This window comes from Rhineura floridana, chromosome 5 (assembly GCF_030035675.1).
Source record: "Rhineura floridana isolate rRhiFlo1 chromosome 5, rRhiFlo1.hap2, whole genome shotgun sequence".
Lineage (NCBI taxonomy): Eukaryota > Metazoa > Chordata > Lepidosauria > Squamata > Rhineuridae > Rhineura > Rhineura floridana.
This window is the reverse complement of record NC_084484.1, coordinates 18,306,578-18,324,508: the sequence shown is the minus strand read 5'-3', so window position 1 is coordinate 18,324,508 and position 17,931 is coordinate 18,306,578. Positions and strand designations below refer to the sequence as shown.

Sequence of the window (17,931 nt, the reverse complement as noted above, 5' to 3'; positions counted from 1 at the left end):
CTAGCAATGCCAACTTGGCAATACTCACCAAGCAGATCTGGAAATTTTCACGATGTGGCATACCAAACTTTGCTAGGGAATAAGGAGAAAGGGGACTGGTGCATGTAAGAGAAATAACTGGTTTTTAGAAGTGGCATATATGGCAAGGGGGCATAACCCATTGGGTAGAGCATACAGAAAGCCCTAGGTTTAATCCCTGGCACATCCAATTAAAATGACCTCAGTCTTCATAGCTTGGAAAGACCACTGCCTGACACCATGGAGAGCCATAGATAGTGGTGGGCTGTGGTAGATATAGTGGAGATCTTACTCAGTAGAGGGCAACAACATATGTTTATAAGGAATTTGACATGTGTGCTATTTTGGCTATGAACTAGTCAAATACGTTTAAAGTCCCATAATTTTAGTGGGAAAGTAATATGCTTGAATCTGCTCTATTTAAATAAATTGGAAGTGATTATCCTTGCATGGATCATGCCCTCTTTCTGTGTCCTCACTTGAAATAAATTCTTCCTTTTAAGAAAGCTTCATAAATCCCTGCACCAGTCCAAACAAAAATTGCACAATATTGTAGAGCGCAAGCAATACTGATTTTCTTCAGGAGATAAAGTATAGGAGAAGATGTAAGTTTGGTTTGAAAAAAAAGTGATTAGATTCTTGCTCTCTATCTCACTCTCTCTGCACTGCAGAGGGCTCTACCTCCAACATTGCTATTTAGCCCTTGTGGTTCTGTTTTGCCCATAACAAAACTGAAATGTCCAAGAATTTGCTATGTATGTATTACTGCAGCTTATCTCCCAAACAGCGGTTTATTCTAAAAGTTCATTTTTCACATAGAGGAAAAGCAATAAAACTAGACCTCTGTCAAGACATAACAGCTTGGGGGATAAACTTTCAAGGCCTTTTCTCCTGAAAGTTAGGATTAGGGTTGTGAATTCACCTGCTGTCCTTGAGCCTTAAAGCTCTGCAGAGAGCTTTCTCAAACTCTTACTTCCTCAGTAAGAGGTAAGTTTGAACAAAGAGTTTTGGCATTGTTTATATACTGCCTAATATATTATTTCCAGTTCTCTTGGGATAGCTTAAATTTCAAGATGGGTGTCAGCTCTACACTGCATCAGCAGTGTCAGGGGGGGCTGGAAATTCCTGGGTCTTTGGCAGGGAAGCAAAGTCCTTAACCGGCAGTCTGGCCATAAATCTGCCAGGTCTTAGGAGGAGGGAATCTGATAAGGGCCAGGCTTGTCGGAAGCATACTTGCCGAGTCAGGAGTCCAGAAGCGAGGTCAGTAGAGGTCCGGGATCAAGTGCCAAGGGGTCAGTCCAAAAGAGGGTGCCAGGAAACTAGGAACACACAAGCCACGCCTGATGTTGCAGTCAGCAACAAACTGCAGCCAAGGTGTGCCTTATAAAGAGCAGGATGGACAGCAGGTGTGAGCCCTCAGCATTTGGGCCTTAAGGAGACAGGCCTGCCTCTCTTCTGCCTGACCTTCTGCTGTCTACGTTCTGCAGGTGAGGGGGGAGTATCCTGTTCACTGTCTGTGTCTGGCTGCAGGGCCTCTGCTGTCCCTGGGGTGCTCTGCAGCTGAGGGGCAGAAGGAGCTGGATTCTCAGGAGGCTCCTCTGTGTCTCCTGCTGCTCCTGGGTCTGCTGCTGTTACTCCCGAGTCGTCCTCATCTGAGGAGTCCTCTGACGGGGCCATGACACCGGGTCCGAACCATTCTTTTGTGGATTGCTCTTCTGATGAGGTAGAACTTTTCAATGAAGTAAGCAGACAATGTGTTTTCAAGGATAGTTTCTGGAGAGTAGTCTCCCAGCTGTGAAAGGCCTAAGAAATCTTTAAAAGATACACACAAGAAAACTTCCAAGGTTCAGTAAAAGTCAGAAATGTTGCTTGTCCTGTATGAAACTTTTTGAGTGGTCTCCGGCTCAGCGTACTTTAGGATGGCTGACAAGAATGTGGAAACCTCTCGGAAAAATCTTGCTAATTGCATTGATTTTAGCTTCCCTTACATTTTACATAGGAACATAGGAAGCTGCCCTATACCGAGTGAGATCATTGGTCCAGCTAGCTCAGTATTGTCTGCACTGAATGGCAGCAGCTCTCCAGGATTTCAGACAGGGTTCTCTCCCAACAAGACCTGGAATGCCTGGAGATTTAACCCAAAACCTTCTGCATTCAAAGCAGATGTGCTACCACTGAGTTACTGCCCTTCCCCAAGGAAGAATGTCCAAAACAAACTAAATTGTGCTTTCAGTAAACTCTGGTGATAACCTAAACAAAGACCTATCTAGGTGTTCTTTGATCCTAGAAATATAATGGGGGGGATTGCAGGACAAGTAAGCTAGCTGTGTCCCCTCCATCCCCATCACCCTCTGGCCACTGTCTGAATGTGTGAGCCATCCTGAATTCCTGGAAAACCAGGGTTCTGCATCACATTGGGGGCCTATACAAGATGAAGCAGTCTCCCTGCTTCAATCAGTCACCATTCAACTCAGAGGATGATGGGTGGGGAGAAAGCTGGTGCACTTATTTATTTATTTATTTAATTTGTATCCTGCCCTTCCTCCGAGCAGGAGCCCACGGCAGCAAAGCACCAAAAAACTTTAAAACTTCATAAAAACAGATCTTAAAATACATTAATACAAAACAGCATTAAAAACAATTTAAAAAACAACAACCTTAAAAAAGGGTTAAAAACATCATTAAAAACATATTAAACAATTCTGACACAGATGCAGACTGGGATAGCTCTCAACTTAAAAGGCTTGTTGAAAAAGAAAAGTCTTCAAAAGGCGCTGAAAAGATAGCAGAGATGGCGCCTGCCTCATATTCAAAGGGAGGGAATTCCACAGGCTAGGTGCTGCCACACTAAAGGTCCATTTCCTATATTGTACAGAACGAACCTCCTGATAAGATGGTATCTGGAGGAAGCCCTCACCTGCAGAGTGCAGTGATTGGCTGGGTATATAAGGGGTAAGATGGTCTTTCAGGTATCCTGGTCCCGAGCTGTATAGGGCTTTGTACACCAAAACTAGAACCTTGAACTTGGCCCAGTAGCAAATGGGCAGCCAGAGCAATTCTTTCCCTGTTCTTCCAGATTATACTTCAATAGGGCTCATGGGATATGCAGAATCTTTCTGAGAAATTTTGCCAGCCTGACTGAAACTCTTTAGGCTTCCACTAGAATTCCTAAGATGATTTTCCTGAGGAGGACCCTCACCCACCCATCAGCTCCATATTATAAAGGCAGATCTTATCATGGATTTTAAAACTGCTGATACAGCTGATTTGATATGCTGTTGTTGGACTGGTAGAGAGAGTGCTGCCCCTAAATGAGTTATGGCATACATACCAATAATCTGTGACTCACTTTAATTTTGTATGTATTATACAGAGAGAGAGAGAGAGAGAGAGAGAGAGAGAGAGAGAGAGAGAGACTGGTGCTCCAGGTTTTAGTATGAACTTTGAAGGAGCTGTCCAAGGTCCCTGATAAACCCAGAATGGATTCACTCTCCCACTGACAATAGAGCCACCAGTCTCCACTGTGTGTGTTATATATCCTTAAGGCTGGTTTGGCTCCTAGTCTTGGAGCTTGCAAATTCCTCTATGAAATGGCATGTTTTGCACCACTTAGAGTATGTCTTGCTCGAAATTTAGCTATATGTAGATTTCACACTTCTTTGAATGTTGCAACACAGTTGGATGCAGCTTAAATGTATCAAAATACACATTTAGATTCTATTTTAAGAGAAAATCTCTCTCTACTTGTAACATCTCTAGCAACCACAGAGCAGAGTTATATTTTAGGCCCAGGGGACAGGTGTGGCCCTCCAGGCCTCTCTATCTGGCCCTCAGAACACTCCCCAGGTCACACTCTCTCTCCCCAGGCAATATCCCTCACTGGCCCTGTTTCATATTGGGAAGATTTTCAAATCAGGCTATGAATTATTAGACAAATAAACTGCCCTCTTCAACAGCCTAGCAAAATTTAAACTTGTTTGACTCCTTATAATTAGAAAAGTATAACTTAGCATACACTCACTCAACTTCTGATGTGCAGACAAACAGGAAAAGGAAACTGTTTTCAAGATTTGCAATGGGTTCTAGCTGTTGCCTGGGGGTTAGCACATCTCTTGTCAATCACAACCCTGACTTCACTTATTGGCTAAAAACCTGAAGGGGTGGGGATTAGAGCAGTCGACTTCTAACAGAAGTTGCGGAGGGGTGTCTGATGTTTTGGTGTATATCTATTGAACCAGACTACCTAGAAACTTATTTTTTTAAAATGGAAGCTGAGAGTCCGGAGATTAAGGTGTCTCACCCAGAGACCTGGAGACGACCCCCAAAAAGCAGAGTCTCTGGGTGAAAGCCAGAGACATGACAACCCTATCACAGACCCTAAATAGTTTTAATTGCAACAATATGGTTGTTCATGGATTCCAGGAACTGCAAAGAACATTGCTGGAACAGATTTAATGCTTAGTCTTTATATAGCTAAAAAGTGCCATATAAATAAAACATATCTGAGTTTAAAATGGGAGAGAAGTTTGAGAAAGGCATGCCAAGTGCTTTCTTAGAGATAGACTCTCAGGTACCTACGCCTTCTTTTGAGAACTGCTATCCAATAATTCTAGAAAAATATTATCTTTGTATAATGACTTCTGCTATAAGGAAGGGTTCCTTCATCAAGCCCTAGGCTGCTTAAGTAAGTGCTAATAGACATAAGAGAGTTCAGAAATTCCCCCAACCCCAGCAATAACAAACCAAATCTTTTTGGCTGAACTGTGAAGTATCCTGAATTGCTTGAATGTGTAAAAGTATGAAAAGATTGTATTGGAGTACTTGAAGGTTAGTCTCATTGCGAAGAGTGGGAAGGAAATAATAATAGAAATCTATTCCTGGTTACTGTGCTGGTAATAGTGTGGTTTTTTTTCTTTGAAGACTGAGCTAGGGTTGCAATAGATTTTGTACAAGATGTTCACAATGTAGTAGGCCTCAGGTAGTCACAGAGTATATCAGGATCTGCTAGTTGATATCTAAGTGCTTTGAAGAAGACTGGCAAGGATTTCTTATCCCACTTGTTTAACGGCACCAACAAAATGACTCCCCCTCCAATTATACCACTGAAATGAAGAAAGTTGGGGATGGGGATAATCAGGAGTGGATTTTTGTAGGGAAGGAATGTGAGCAGCTCTTGGAGGTCACTGATTCCCAGGGTCGCCATAAGTCACAATCCACTTGAAGGCACATAACAACAACAACAAACTTATGCAACATATAAAATATCTAGTATGAAATTAAAAATCCAGTGTGCCCAGGATTATCCCATTTAACTGCACTCTTATAATACATTTTTGAATCCTAGATTGGCCATAATAGGTGGTTTTAAAAAATGGCAAAGTGCAGAATTATACTATATTAAAAAAAAAACTATTAGATGGACAAACTATATTAATTTTTAAGGAGACATGAGAGAAATAAGGCCCCCTTTATTTCTTTTTTTTTTCAAATTCGGGGAGCAGTTACTTCTTTGATATGGAAGTATGGACTTTTAAGAAAAGAAGAGAAATGTCAAATTATACTTACTAATATTGAAGGTAAAGGAATTATAGATAAACTTTACAAAGGGAAAAATTGTAAGTACATTTATGAGGAAACAAGACAGATATCTGGCAAAAAATAAACATGGATGAACTTGGCTATGGAACCACATTCCATCCAGACTGATATTAGATGGCCTAAAGGATACACATTATAACATTTTATATCAATGGCATTTAACACCATATAAGTTGAACCTAATATAGAAAACAGGGCAGGATAATTGCTAGAGATGTGGTAGGAGTAAAGCTGATTTTATGCATATATTTTGAGACTGTTCTCATATACCTACATACCGGAATATAGTGTGCACTACTGTTATAGAAATGCTAGGCTATTATATACCTCAAGAACCAAAAATAGTTTTGCTTGGATATTTACAGAATACAATTCCAGAAACCTATTTGGAGATAGCAATTAATTTATTAATTGCTGTAAAAATAATGATAGCTAAAAATTGGTGAAAGAGTACCACACCTTCTTTTCTTGAATGGATTAAGAAAATATGGTCTACTCTGATAATGATTAAATTATATTATAACAATTACAGCTTAATCAGCCAAACAGATTTATGGAAAAATGGGCTTTGTTTTTAATGTTTTAGAATAATAACTATCAAGATAATGTATAAACAAATATTGTTTTCAATTTATTGTAATCTTATATTCTGGTGAAGTTTATGCACTGTTGTGTAAGTTAAGAATGTTAAAAAAATAAAGAAATGTGTAGGATAGGGGTGAATAACCTATGGTCCTCCAAATGTTGCTGGACTGCCTTTCCCATCATCTCTAACTATTGGTCATGCTGGCTGGGGCTGATGTGACTTGGAGTCCAACAGCATCTGGGGGGCACCAGTTCATCCATTGTGTAGAACAAAGCTGGTTATCTCATACAAACAACAAAGATAAAAATAGGTACCAAACATATGTTTAATTGGCCCACAATAAGGATTTGGCTTTTTGTGAGGCTGTCAAGAGTCTGCCTTGATGTTTGATGGCATATTAACAACATGCCTATTGGGCTAATTTAAAGGTATCAGAGCAAGCCTGTTCACACAATTTGCAGCAATATTGCCATTATTAATTGCATTAGATTTTTATACTCTCTGACAGGAATCAAAAGCCAGTAAATATCAACATTAGTTTGTGACAACAAAGGTAGCTGGCTTTAAATTCTTCATATTATACTCTTTTTAAAAAACACCTTTTTTAATGGCTGAGCCACTTTTCAAGTTAAATTTAGAAACAAACTGAAAAGTATCTCAGCTATCTGAAAAGGTAAAAAATAGTAAAAGGTGCAAAAAAAATTATGAAAACAACAAAAGCCATATTTAGGCATTCAGGAAACTGTGTAAGCTTACATATCATCCCAGAGTGCAGGACACAGGATAATGGACTCCAGTTACAGGAACCCAGATTCCAATTGAACATCAGGAAAAACTTCCTAACTATTGGAGCGGTACAACAATGACACCAATCACCTAGGGAGGTTGTCGGCTCTCCAATACTGGAGGCATTCAAGAGGCAGCTGGACAGCCACCTGTCAGGTATGCTTGCAGTTGGATTTCTGCATTGAGCAGGGGGTTGGAGTCGATGGCCTTGTAGGCCCCTTCCAACTCTACTATTCTATGATTCTATTATAAGGGGGTGGGCTGGAGGAATGAGCATGCTAGCTCCACCTTTCAACTCTGTCCCTGTTGCCTTCTGTAAATTGGAGGAGTTAGCAAGAAGCTACCTGTCCTGTGATAAACAGTACTTAAATGTCTCCTGCTGGCTCAAAATATGATGTAAAATAGAGTTAAACACAATAAGCGTCTGAAAAACATACCTGCTCTGATGAAACACACAAACTTTCTTTTAAGCACAACTGTCTAGACATGTATAAGTTATCATGCCTTATAGCTATCAGTAGAACTATTCTACATAGACACACACACAGCATTTCATGGCTAAAAGTGAATATACTGTCAACCATCAATCCATGAAAGGTGGAAGGAATATACCTGAAATAAATAATAAATGCAATTATTATTTAAATATCAGTCTTCTACCATAAAAACAATATTAAAAAGTAACTGAACATCATTCAAGTTTTATCTGTGAAAAAAACATGCACCGAAAACAGCTAACTTTTGAGCTTTTTCATCATGGATTTGATAGTAGTAGGCTAATATTACAATTAGATTTTATATGAACTATTTAGATTCATCTCATAGCATTTAGATCTAATATATTATCCTTTCCTTTCTCCTCTGTCTCTTTCACTGTCTCTTTCCTATCCTTCAGAGAGTCTAACAATCATCCCATTTTTTCCTTCACAACTGCCATCTGAGGTTGATGAAGCTGAGTTAGTGATTGGCCCAAGGTCATCCAGTAATCTTCATGACTGAATAAGGATTTCAACCCAGGCTTTCCCAGGTCCAACACACTGTCCAGTGCAGCATGATGACTATGTGTTTATACGTGGCAGATGACTGATTGTTTCTAGTAACTCCATTTTGTTTTCAACAATGGAAGATAACTCTCCTCACATCATGACTGCAATAAACATATTTAAATGCATCTAGGATGTGTCCCTGTGCTTTCTCCTCTCCGCTTCTCTCTTGTTGGGATTTGATATTACATGGTAGCATAGAGGACATGTGTTAAACTAGTTCAGATTAATTGCTGAATCATACAACCTGTAAAACTGCTGAATCATAACTGCCTTTAGAGATGTGCCAAAACCCCTTTTTTATGTCTGGCATACTTCCTTACTGCTGCAGGCTTGTTCATTCTGACCTTTTCTCTGTATCGTGGCAAGCTTTATCTTTCTCTCTCTATTCGTTCTGAAGAAGAAAAGTCACCTACATCTTTGAAAGCGAGCCCTTTCCCTGTTTCATGAGCAAAACACTTGTGGGGTTGAGGGGGGCGGCATGGTCTCCCATGTGAAGATACTAGGATTTGGTTGAAAGTGAAGCTGCTATAGTTATTTGACTGAATACCTATATTTCTAGACTTTCAAACCTTCTGTGGCTTCCATTACTTCTATTTTAAAAGGAATGTTATGCTAGTGAAAGGTGACAGATGGACAAGCCTTGTGGCTGAGCTTCTCTGATTAAGGATGTAATATAGGAGAAAACAGGACAGGCTTCTTATCTTAAGACCTAGCTAGGAGCTAATCACTGGGGATTGAAAGAAGCACAGGTTTTGGCCGCTTGTGTTGGCAAGAACAGTACATCATTTTGCAAATTCTACCTACTGGTATATGAGGTACATTGCTCTGGATTTTGACTGAGCTGCCAGCTTTTTTTATCTAGGAGGTATAGTGGCTTGCACAAAACCACATTTTATCTTTCTTTGTCAGGAAATGTGACACCGTCTTTAATTAAGGAATTCCTGAAGTTGGCAGATCAAATTGTATGCTTATAGTCACCAGGCTGCTGGGTTGCATTTAGCTGGGGGTCTTTTACAAGGTGCGTTTGATGTATTTTTAATCTCAGACTTGTAATGTTTTCAATAACTTTTGGAACTTTTGCACATTAAATGAAGCTATGTCTTTAGTAGGAGGTTTCCAGTTGGCTCTCTGGTTCTGTCGTGAAATAAGGACAAACTGGAGGCAAGAGCACCATGGAGGCAAAATAGGCAGTGCCAGGTGGCAAGGATTTAAATAGGGCTCTTTTCTGAATTCAGAGTTGATATTGCAAGGGTTCGTTGGCTTTTTTTGCATGTATGCATATGTCAAACTGTCAACGTGCAGCTAAAACAACTTCCTTGATTTACTGTTCTACATTTATGGTTATCATTTAGATACTTTGGTCCCTAAAAATCCTTACTGTTTTCTTATTTTGTGAAATGTTTCAGTTTTATACAACCTAAATCGGGAGGGGGGGGACCCACCAGGCCTCCCCGTTTGACCCACCAAACTGTTTTGGAGAAGCTATGCCCACCCACTTGATGTTGGGAATGGGCTGGGTAAAGGCAGAGCTTCAGAGGAACAATCAGGACCTTAGAATGGGATCCTTTGCTGGAACAAGACACCTTTCTCAAGGAGGGGGAGCAGTTTCCCTCCAAGCACTGCTCAAGCAGCTTTTGCGAGCCTTCCTGCACTGATCTTTTCAATCTCCAATGTTTCTGATTGACATGGGGAGCACAGGGCAGTTTTGCCAGCCTTCCCATGCAGATCCTTTCAACATCTGATTTGAAAGGATTGGTGGGGAACAACTTGCAAAACACAGGGCTGGCAACACCCCGTGTGCTGTGGTTCTCAAGCTTGGGAACGCCATGCAAAGGGATTTTGACAGATGAGTGGGGCAACCCACCTGTCAAACATGTGATGTCATAATGGTGTTGTGTGATTGACAGGTGGGTTAATCCATCCACCTGCCAAAGTTTGCCTGCCGGGGGACGGGGAAGTTTCCCACCCTAGATGCTGCTCTTCAGCAGCAGTAGCTTTGGGGAAACCTCCTAACCAAATGCTGAAATCAGATGGCTATGTGTCTTACTCTACATAGGACAGTCCTCTCTTTGAAGGGCTGTCTGGTCTAAATCTAGTTTAAAGATAAGCATAAGAAGAGAGAGCAGTAGCCTTGAAGTTGCACAGCATCAATTAACACTTGGGAAGTAGATTGAACAAGCACACAGTGTGCAAACATAGTATCCACATGAGAGCCCTCTCAGGGTTTCTCCAAATGTTTAAAAACAGTATGGGGGAAGGGAGGAAGAATGTGTTAGCTCTGCCCCTGACTGCATTCTTGTTACCTCCAGTGTTGTAAAGTATGTGAGTACAGGAGGCGCCCTGATTCATCCTTTCACACCCCAACTAATGGAGGGTGACAACAACGATGGAGGAAGACCCAACATGCTTATTCCCACTGCCCCCTCTCATATGTTTGCTGCACACATTTAGAGAATACTTAAAAGCCTGGGCTGGTGGAAGTATCTTTGCCATGAAGAGAACTGGTGGAGAGGACTGTAACAGATTGCAATTCTATTAAAATTATAGTAATTTCCAAATTTGCATCTGCACAATTTGAATGGACGTTTTATGCAAATCTGTGTCTTTTGTCCTCCTTTTTGGTGATGCATTTCCAGTGTTTTGGCCATGTGTAAGTGGCCACTTGAGGCCAGGACACAGCCCATTGGTTTACTGTAGATTATGTGTCCTCAGCATCAAAGTATTCTGCAGTTGTAGAAAGGGAAGTTGACCTCTGCAGTTGGCAGACAGCATGGATAAGTATAGGCCTAAATAAGTATACATGAAATTAGGAGCTTAGCTGTTGGCCCTTGCCAGTTCGTCAGAGCAGTCCTTTTTCTTTACTGGACGATAAGGCTCCAGAGTCCAGATGAAGCTACTGACCTCTGGGATGCTGAAGTGAACCATGCACCATCCAGGTCTAGATTCTGGTGCATCCCTGACACAGCCTTGGAAAGCAAATTCCATTCCCTGTAAAGGAGCTCTATGCAAACCTTTTAAAAGGCTGCTACAGTATCTTCACTTCCAAAATTCTTTCACTGATGTTTCTCCATCCTTTAATCTGTACTGGATTTTGAGGGGCAAATGCTTTAAAATGGGTCCCTTGCTTCTTAGTCTCTGCCCCCTTTTTGATGTTACCTTAGGAATAAGGAAGCTGCTCTGTTGGGTGGTCTTTCCATGCCACTCTGGTAATGGCTGAACATTTAGTCCTCTGTGTGGGTTCTTCCTCTGCTAGCATTATCCCAGGAAGCACAATGCTGGCATGGGAGAGATCCACATTGTAGACTTCTCCCTCATGACCTAGATCTTCCAGTGTCATCATCGTGACACAAGAAGGTAACTAGGATAACATTATATGAGTCCTCAAGGGGGTTATTCAGAATGCTGCCATACATGATGCTACTTCATGCTATCACTCTTGTGATACTCAAGTCTCATCAAGATATCTGTGTCCTGATCCAGCAATGGAAATGTGCATGTGGAAGCAGCTTCCATGCAATTTTCCAGGTTCCATTATGTGAAAGGCTATTCATATTCTTTCCTCTATGCACTGTGGGAAACAGAGAGCCCACATGTGCACAACTTGCACTGGGAGGCTCACCACACAATTGAGGTGGTGCATGTTTGGGGTTCTCTGTTGCACAGGGAGCCTATGCATGTACAGTTGAATGTGCAAAGACTCCCTTTTACAGACATCATACCAAATACATGGATGTTGGAGATGAAGCTGGCAGACATACTCCGTTTCCTCCTTCATGTATACACTAAAAGTGGAGGGGAATGCATGAATAGCTCTTGAATGTGGATACAAACTCAGTGTCATATCTGCATCGCATTGCTCACTGGATGTGAGGCAACCAATGACACCCAATACATGGTAAGAATGGGGGTGTGCATTTTCATCTGCATTGCAACCCCTACATTGGGCAACATTCTGCAGTATTATATCTGTATCAGTGTGCCTGCCCCTGGTCATTGTGAATATGGACTGGAATACTATGAAATGTCATTGCTGCTGTTCTAGAAGAGACAGTCCCGGGAATAATACCTTTCAGCGGCTGCTGGGTCTTACCATGTGTGTAGGGTATGGATGAGGAGTTTCATTACAGAGCCTTAACTGAGCTCATATGCAAAGGATGGCTGTTTTTTTTAGGTTAGCATCCTATTCTGGGATACTACTTCTATAGAGAATCTTAGTATTAATTTTTCTGCTTAGATTAATTTTTTTAAGTATGAATATCTCAAGAGGAAACAATCCCTATAAATCAGTGGCTAATTCTGAACTCATTTCAATTGGCTGCAAGATTTTGTTTCAATGACAGGATCAGGAGAGGCTGCTGGCAGCAGCGAGCAATAGTAGACCAACACCTGAAATACACTGGTTCTTTGGACAGAAAAGAATATGCAGATTTAGGCTGTTTTTGCAAACCATAATAACAGTCAGGGGTATGTGAGGAATTTGATCTGTGTGCACCCCACACTAACGTGCAGCTTGGAACTTGGTTGTCTTATCATTTTCACACTGGCCAAAATCTACTAACGTGATTCTCAACTTTAAAAAATTATCAGATTATATTAAAATGCAAGCCTATACAAGTCTACTTAGAAGTAAGAACCATTGCATTCCATGGGGCTTACTTCCAGGAGTTACATTTGCTTTGATTTCTTGGATAGGTCCTCGACCCATAGATAGCATGTGATGGTGGTAAAGTATTGGAGGAGGGAGAGGGATTGTCAGTCTGCTGGCTCTGGGAAACATGGTAAAGCTGGAATCTTTTTTTGCAGCTTGCAGCATAGGAAGAGTGACAGTTTGCAAATGAAATTTAAATGTAAAAGCTTTTTTTATTCTTGTCAACAACAGGTGTTGACATTGGTGTACCCATCAGATGCTGGCTTTAACAAATAACCATCACATTATTTATCTTTTTGTACCTTACTAATATAAAATATAGTTACAATGCCAGAAACAAAGTTTAAATTGGCAAAAACTGTAAAAAGTTTCCCAGAAAATAGACATATAATCATTGTTTAATCCTTAGAAATATTGCTGCTGAACGCAGCAGAGTACCAAATCTCCCGTCTCCTTCTTGATGTCAAAGAGCTGTGCCTAGCAGTTCAGGTTACAGAACACCTTAACCTCAGAGGTTTGAAGATGCTAAAGCAATGAGGAAGAGCAGCACAAGAAGAAAACCCGAAACCATGCCCTTGATGTGTTGGATATTCTAAGTTTTTGTAGTCATCTGTGCAGCATTATTGTCAGGTACAACACCCGGACAGATACAGAGTGCACACTTAACAGGCAGCCAGTCCTGGATCTCTCTGAAGCCTACCTGCAGGACATGAGTGTCTCCAAGCATGTAATGATCTGATTCATGCATTCTAAAGTGTTCAGTTAAAAAAAAAGCTGGTGAAACTTAAAAATGCAATATGTGAAATCAGCCCAATGGCTACCACATTCCAACATGGTAAATTGATATTTCAGATCCTTTAGTGTGTGCGTTTCTGTGCAATCCTTATGACTCTCATTATTTTACCAGTTTCAGGACTCCAAGAACAAGGTGTTAAAGGATACAGATTAATTAAATGCACAGATTTCTCTCCCCCCCCAATATATTGCACCAGTCAGCTGAAAAAAACTCAGCTGCTGTGGGGGCTGCAAGCTGATCTTCCTTTTGCTTTTCTCTAGGAACCAACAACACAGTAGACCATTTCTATTACTGTGTGTAGGTCGGTAGTTCAATCTGCTTTGATTTTATTGGGGAAGCGAGCAATTGTCTACATTTCCAGTTGTAATCTCCCTTGCTGTTGGATTGCCGTATATCACTGAACCTGCTGATTTTATGTTAGTCTCTCCCACTCTGTCTCCCACCACTACTGCTTTCCAAGTGCTTTCCTGTTGAGGAATTTTCACCAGCCCCCCTCTGTTTCTTGATAGAGAGTGCTGGATTAAATGAATTGCCCAGCTGTATTGCTGCAGAACCGTTTTGCTGGTGTCAGTGTATGAGACAGAAACATAAGCAGAGGTGGAGAGAAAGATTAGCAAGCTGCACTCTCGTTTACAGGTAACCAGCTTTACAGGATCTTAAATTATGTTGACTTTTAGACCTCTGCTGGGAAAAAGAACTGCATATATTTGAGGGTTTCTTCAGTCGCTGGTTTTGAGACAGGCATGTGTAAGATGGCTACCATTTCACTTTCAGGATTTTACATTTATTTTAACCCAAGTGTCAAAATTGGCAATTCTTTTCTCCCAGAATTTTGCTTAAAGCAAAACATTGAGATGTGTTACTTGCTTGGGCAAAGCATTTGAAGGATTTTAAGTGAGCCTGAAAGAGTTGCAATAAGACTAGCAACTTGTCTCAGAGAGGGGATTTTGAACACTCCTCCTCCCCCCAACTTGCAACACTTGCATGATAGCTACTTCAAGCCATTTATTTTTCAAAGATTTTGGTGTTTACGTTTTGTCTGTTTAATTTCTCATCTGTCATAATGAGATGAAAGAGGAAAAGAGTGAAACAGGCAGACCCCATGTGACTTTGCTGCTGAGATATAACGTTTCGGAGTGCAATGACTGAATTTATTTATTTATTAAATTTATATCCCACCCTTCCAGTAGGAGCCCTGGGGCAGAATACTTCCTACACAAATTAGAATGTTACGAGGAATGTTCCAAGCTAGCCTTTCCCATATTAATTATTTATTTTATCCAAGAGAATTTATAGATGTTCAGTCAGCCACCAATAGTGTGAAATAGTACAGCCTAGCATTAGGTTTTCTGCTCATATATTTTAGCCTGAAGTCTAAAGTGTAATTAGTAGAGAAGAACCTACAGAACTATTAACAATGGTCATTTTTTGATACATTAAACATTTAGTTTTACCAATATATGTTGAAATGATTATTCCTCTATTAAGCACATAACTAAAGCTAATAATTGGAAGCAAATTCAGCCTCCTTCTATTGATGAATGGATTATTAAAACCTGGGATTTAGGTTCCATGTTCAGACTGACTAATTTAATTCAGGTCAGGGAAGGCCAACAGACCAAAGGCAAATTTATAGAAAAAGTGTCTTTTTTTATCTGTTGGTCAAACAAGATTCAGGGAAATATTTTTTCCACATGCATTATTAGAACCTCTCTAAAAGATAAATGTAATTATGTTATAAGCTGACTTGTAAAAAAGTTTATTTTATTTTGTTATTTATATCTTCATTTATTAATGTATTGATTAACTGATACAGTAATAAAAAAGTATTACCAAGCAAGCAGGGCTCTAAATCAGGTGTGGAGAACCTTTGGCCCTCCAGATGTTGCTAAATTACAACTCCCATCATCCCTGGCCATTGACCATGCTTGCTGAGGCTAATGCAAGTTGTAGCTCAGCAACATCTAAGTTCAGCAAAGGTTCCCCACACTTATTCTGAATAAAGGACAGCAAGGACAAATAGGAGATTTATATTGGACCATCTTCCTAAATAATAGTGGATTATAGTGTATTTACTAGGGCTGTTCAGGACCCAGTCTGGAGATCTGGATGCAAAAGTGAATTGGGGGCCTTGCACAGCACTTGGATCAGGTGGTGACTACATAAAAGTGGTAAAACCATGTAACGTAGTACAGTAATACAAAAACAACTGATATACAATAGCCAGTTTGCAGTTCAACTCAAGCAAAAGCCTGGCTGAATAGATATATTTTTAAATTGGCACTGTATTATTATTATTATTATTATTAAATTTTATTTATACCCCGCCTTTCGGCCAAAGGCCCTCAAGGCAGCTTACAAAGAAAAATAAACACAGGTATAAAAATACAATATAAAAATACAATAAAAATACAATAAAAGCAATACAATTTACAAAAATTAAATTAATAACAAATAACATTATAATAACAAATAAAATTAAATAACAAATAACATTATCGTTATGGGCACCGCCAAGAAAGAGGAGGTGGTGTTAGCGGGGACGGCGGCTCCCGAGAGGCAGAAGGGCAACAGGCATTTGTTACAGCAAAGCTGTGCAAGAAGAGTTTGTCCTTTCCTAAGGTGATCAGATGCTTCCATTTCAAAGGAAAACAACTTGGCCTCTCAGCTAGCATACAGTACAAATCAAACTGTTTCTTAATACCTCTGCTTGCTTTTCCCGTTCTGACATGTGTTAAAGTTCCAATATGCACTTGAATTCCTCCTGCAAAATGGTGACAGTTGGCACATACCCATGGTACTGTAGGATGGATAGTGATGGTTCCAGTCATACCTCAGGAGGGAGGGAGCTCTACAGCTGCAAACCCCATTCCAGGTCACTGCATAATAAGCATCACCAGTTGGTGGGACCATAAGAAGGGTCTCTTCAAGAGATCATAATGCGCACCAAACCATTCACATTGAAACATCTACCTGTGGTGACAAAGCCAGCTCCAGGAGGCAGGAAGGCCATCAAAGAATCCTCCCTATCCATAACAGCACTGCCATGCTCCCTTTTATGGAGCACCCAAGAAACCTAGCAGCAATCGAAGAGAATTCTTGCTTTACAGGGCCCACCTCTTCTAGCTTAAAGGGGATCCATTGAGGATGCTTGGCTTGAAGGCTACCAGCATTCTATGAGCTAGAGGGCACACAAGTTCAAGGATCACTTCTACATGCCACCACTTGTATAAGCTATGTAATGGGGCTGTAAGCAAAGAAGATATTGGCTACTGGACTAACTTGCTTCCGGAAAAGCAAAGCAAAACAAGAAGCAAACACCAGTGCTATCTCTGTTTTAGCTAGCAAGATTCAATCACAGAGGAATTAGTTGAGTCTTCAGTTCTGCTTCATTATATATGTGTAACAATAACTGACTTCTTTGAGGGGAACAGCGGCTCCTGTCTCACTCAGCTTGAACGTCAATGCTGCAAGATTTGTAGGGCACATGTAAAAATCTCTGATAGAGGGTATGATGTGTTTATAGAATACATTGAGTTAACTTACTATATTAGTTGCATTTGCTAATACCCTTGGAGGTTTGATTCAAAAGTACTAAAGAACCAAATATCATGTTTCTGTTCTTTTGAGGTGTGTTTTTCTTTGAAATAGGATACCAGTTGGCAGCAAAGTAATTCTTACAAGTCAGTTGGAAGGTTCAGACTTGATATCAGACGAGAATATTTTCAGTGAATATAAACAGTAAGAAGCTCCTTTCAAGTCCAGTCCTTAGGTAAAAGGACTGTGATGTAACTCTGCAAGCTCACAGGATGTGTGTAAAATTTCAGAAGTATCTGATGGAAGAATTGTGGAACAGACATGTGTTTTTCCACAGGAGTTGATGTAGTTTGATGTAAACATTTCTGATGTTTCCACCTTTGCTCACCAAATAAATGATCAAAGGTGAGCAAACAATTCTGAACAGAATGCTAATTTCATCTCACTAGACCAAAATACCCCACACAAATCTTGCTTCTTAACTAGTATTGCCAATTTTTGACTTTTTAAAAATAAATAAATAAATGCTGACCCTTTGCAACTTGTCATAAATGGGAACTGGATGGAGTCTGACAAGAAAGAGGAGACAGGGCAAAATCATGCAGGTTGAGGTAGAATATGATGTGATATGATAGTGCTTGACAGCTCATGATTGTTTGACAAAATCGGAAGTTTACTGGTATTTCAGACCCCAGTATTAGTTTCTTCATACAATAGAGCTATGCTGATCAAACCATTAAAATACAGACGGACTGGAAGCTCAGTTCTGTACTATCAGCCAGTGAAAGTCACTTGACATGTGCTCTGCAGACACTTAGCAGGCCAGGCTAGAACCATTTCTTCCTAATGTGCTTACTTTTTTTGCATTCATTCAAAGAAAGTATCTTCACCTGCAGCCTGGAGTGGTATGAGGGAT

The 17,931-nt window shown here is 40.4% G+C and overlaps 1 protein-coding gene across 1 annotated transcript in view; it reads left to right on the top strand.

Annotated features, from left to right (window-relative positions):
• Nucleotides 1–1,610: 1,610 nt before the first annotated feature.
• Nucleotides 1,611–17,931, top strand: part of LOC133386222 (protocadherin-9-like) — a 720,712-nt gene continuing 704,391 nt past the window's right edge. Inside the window, exon 1 of the mRNA XM_061629963.1 lies at nucleotides 1,611–1,759. Within this exon, the coding sequence (XP_061485947.1) occupies nucleotides 1,694–1,759 (66 nt within the window). The 5' untranslated portion in view covers nucleotides 1,611–1,693. The remainder of the gene's footprint in view (nucleotides 1,760–17,931) is intronic.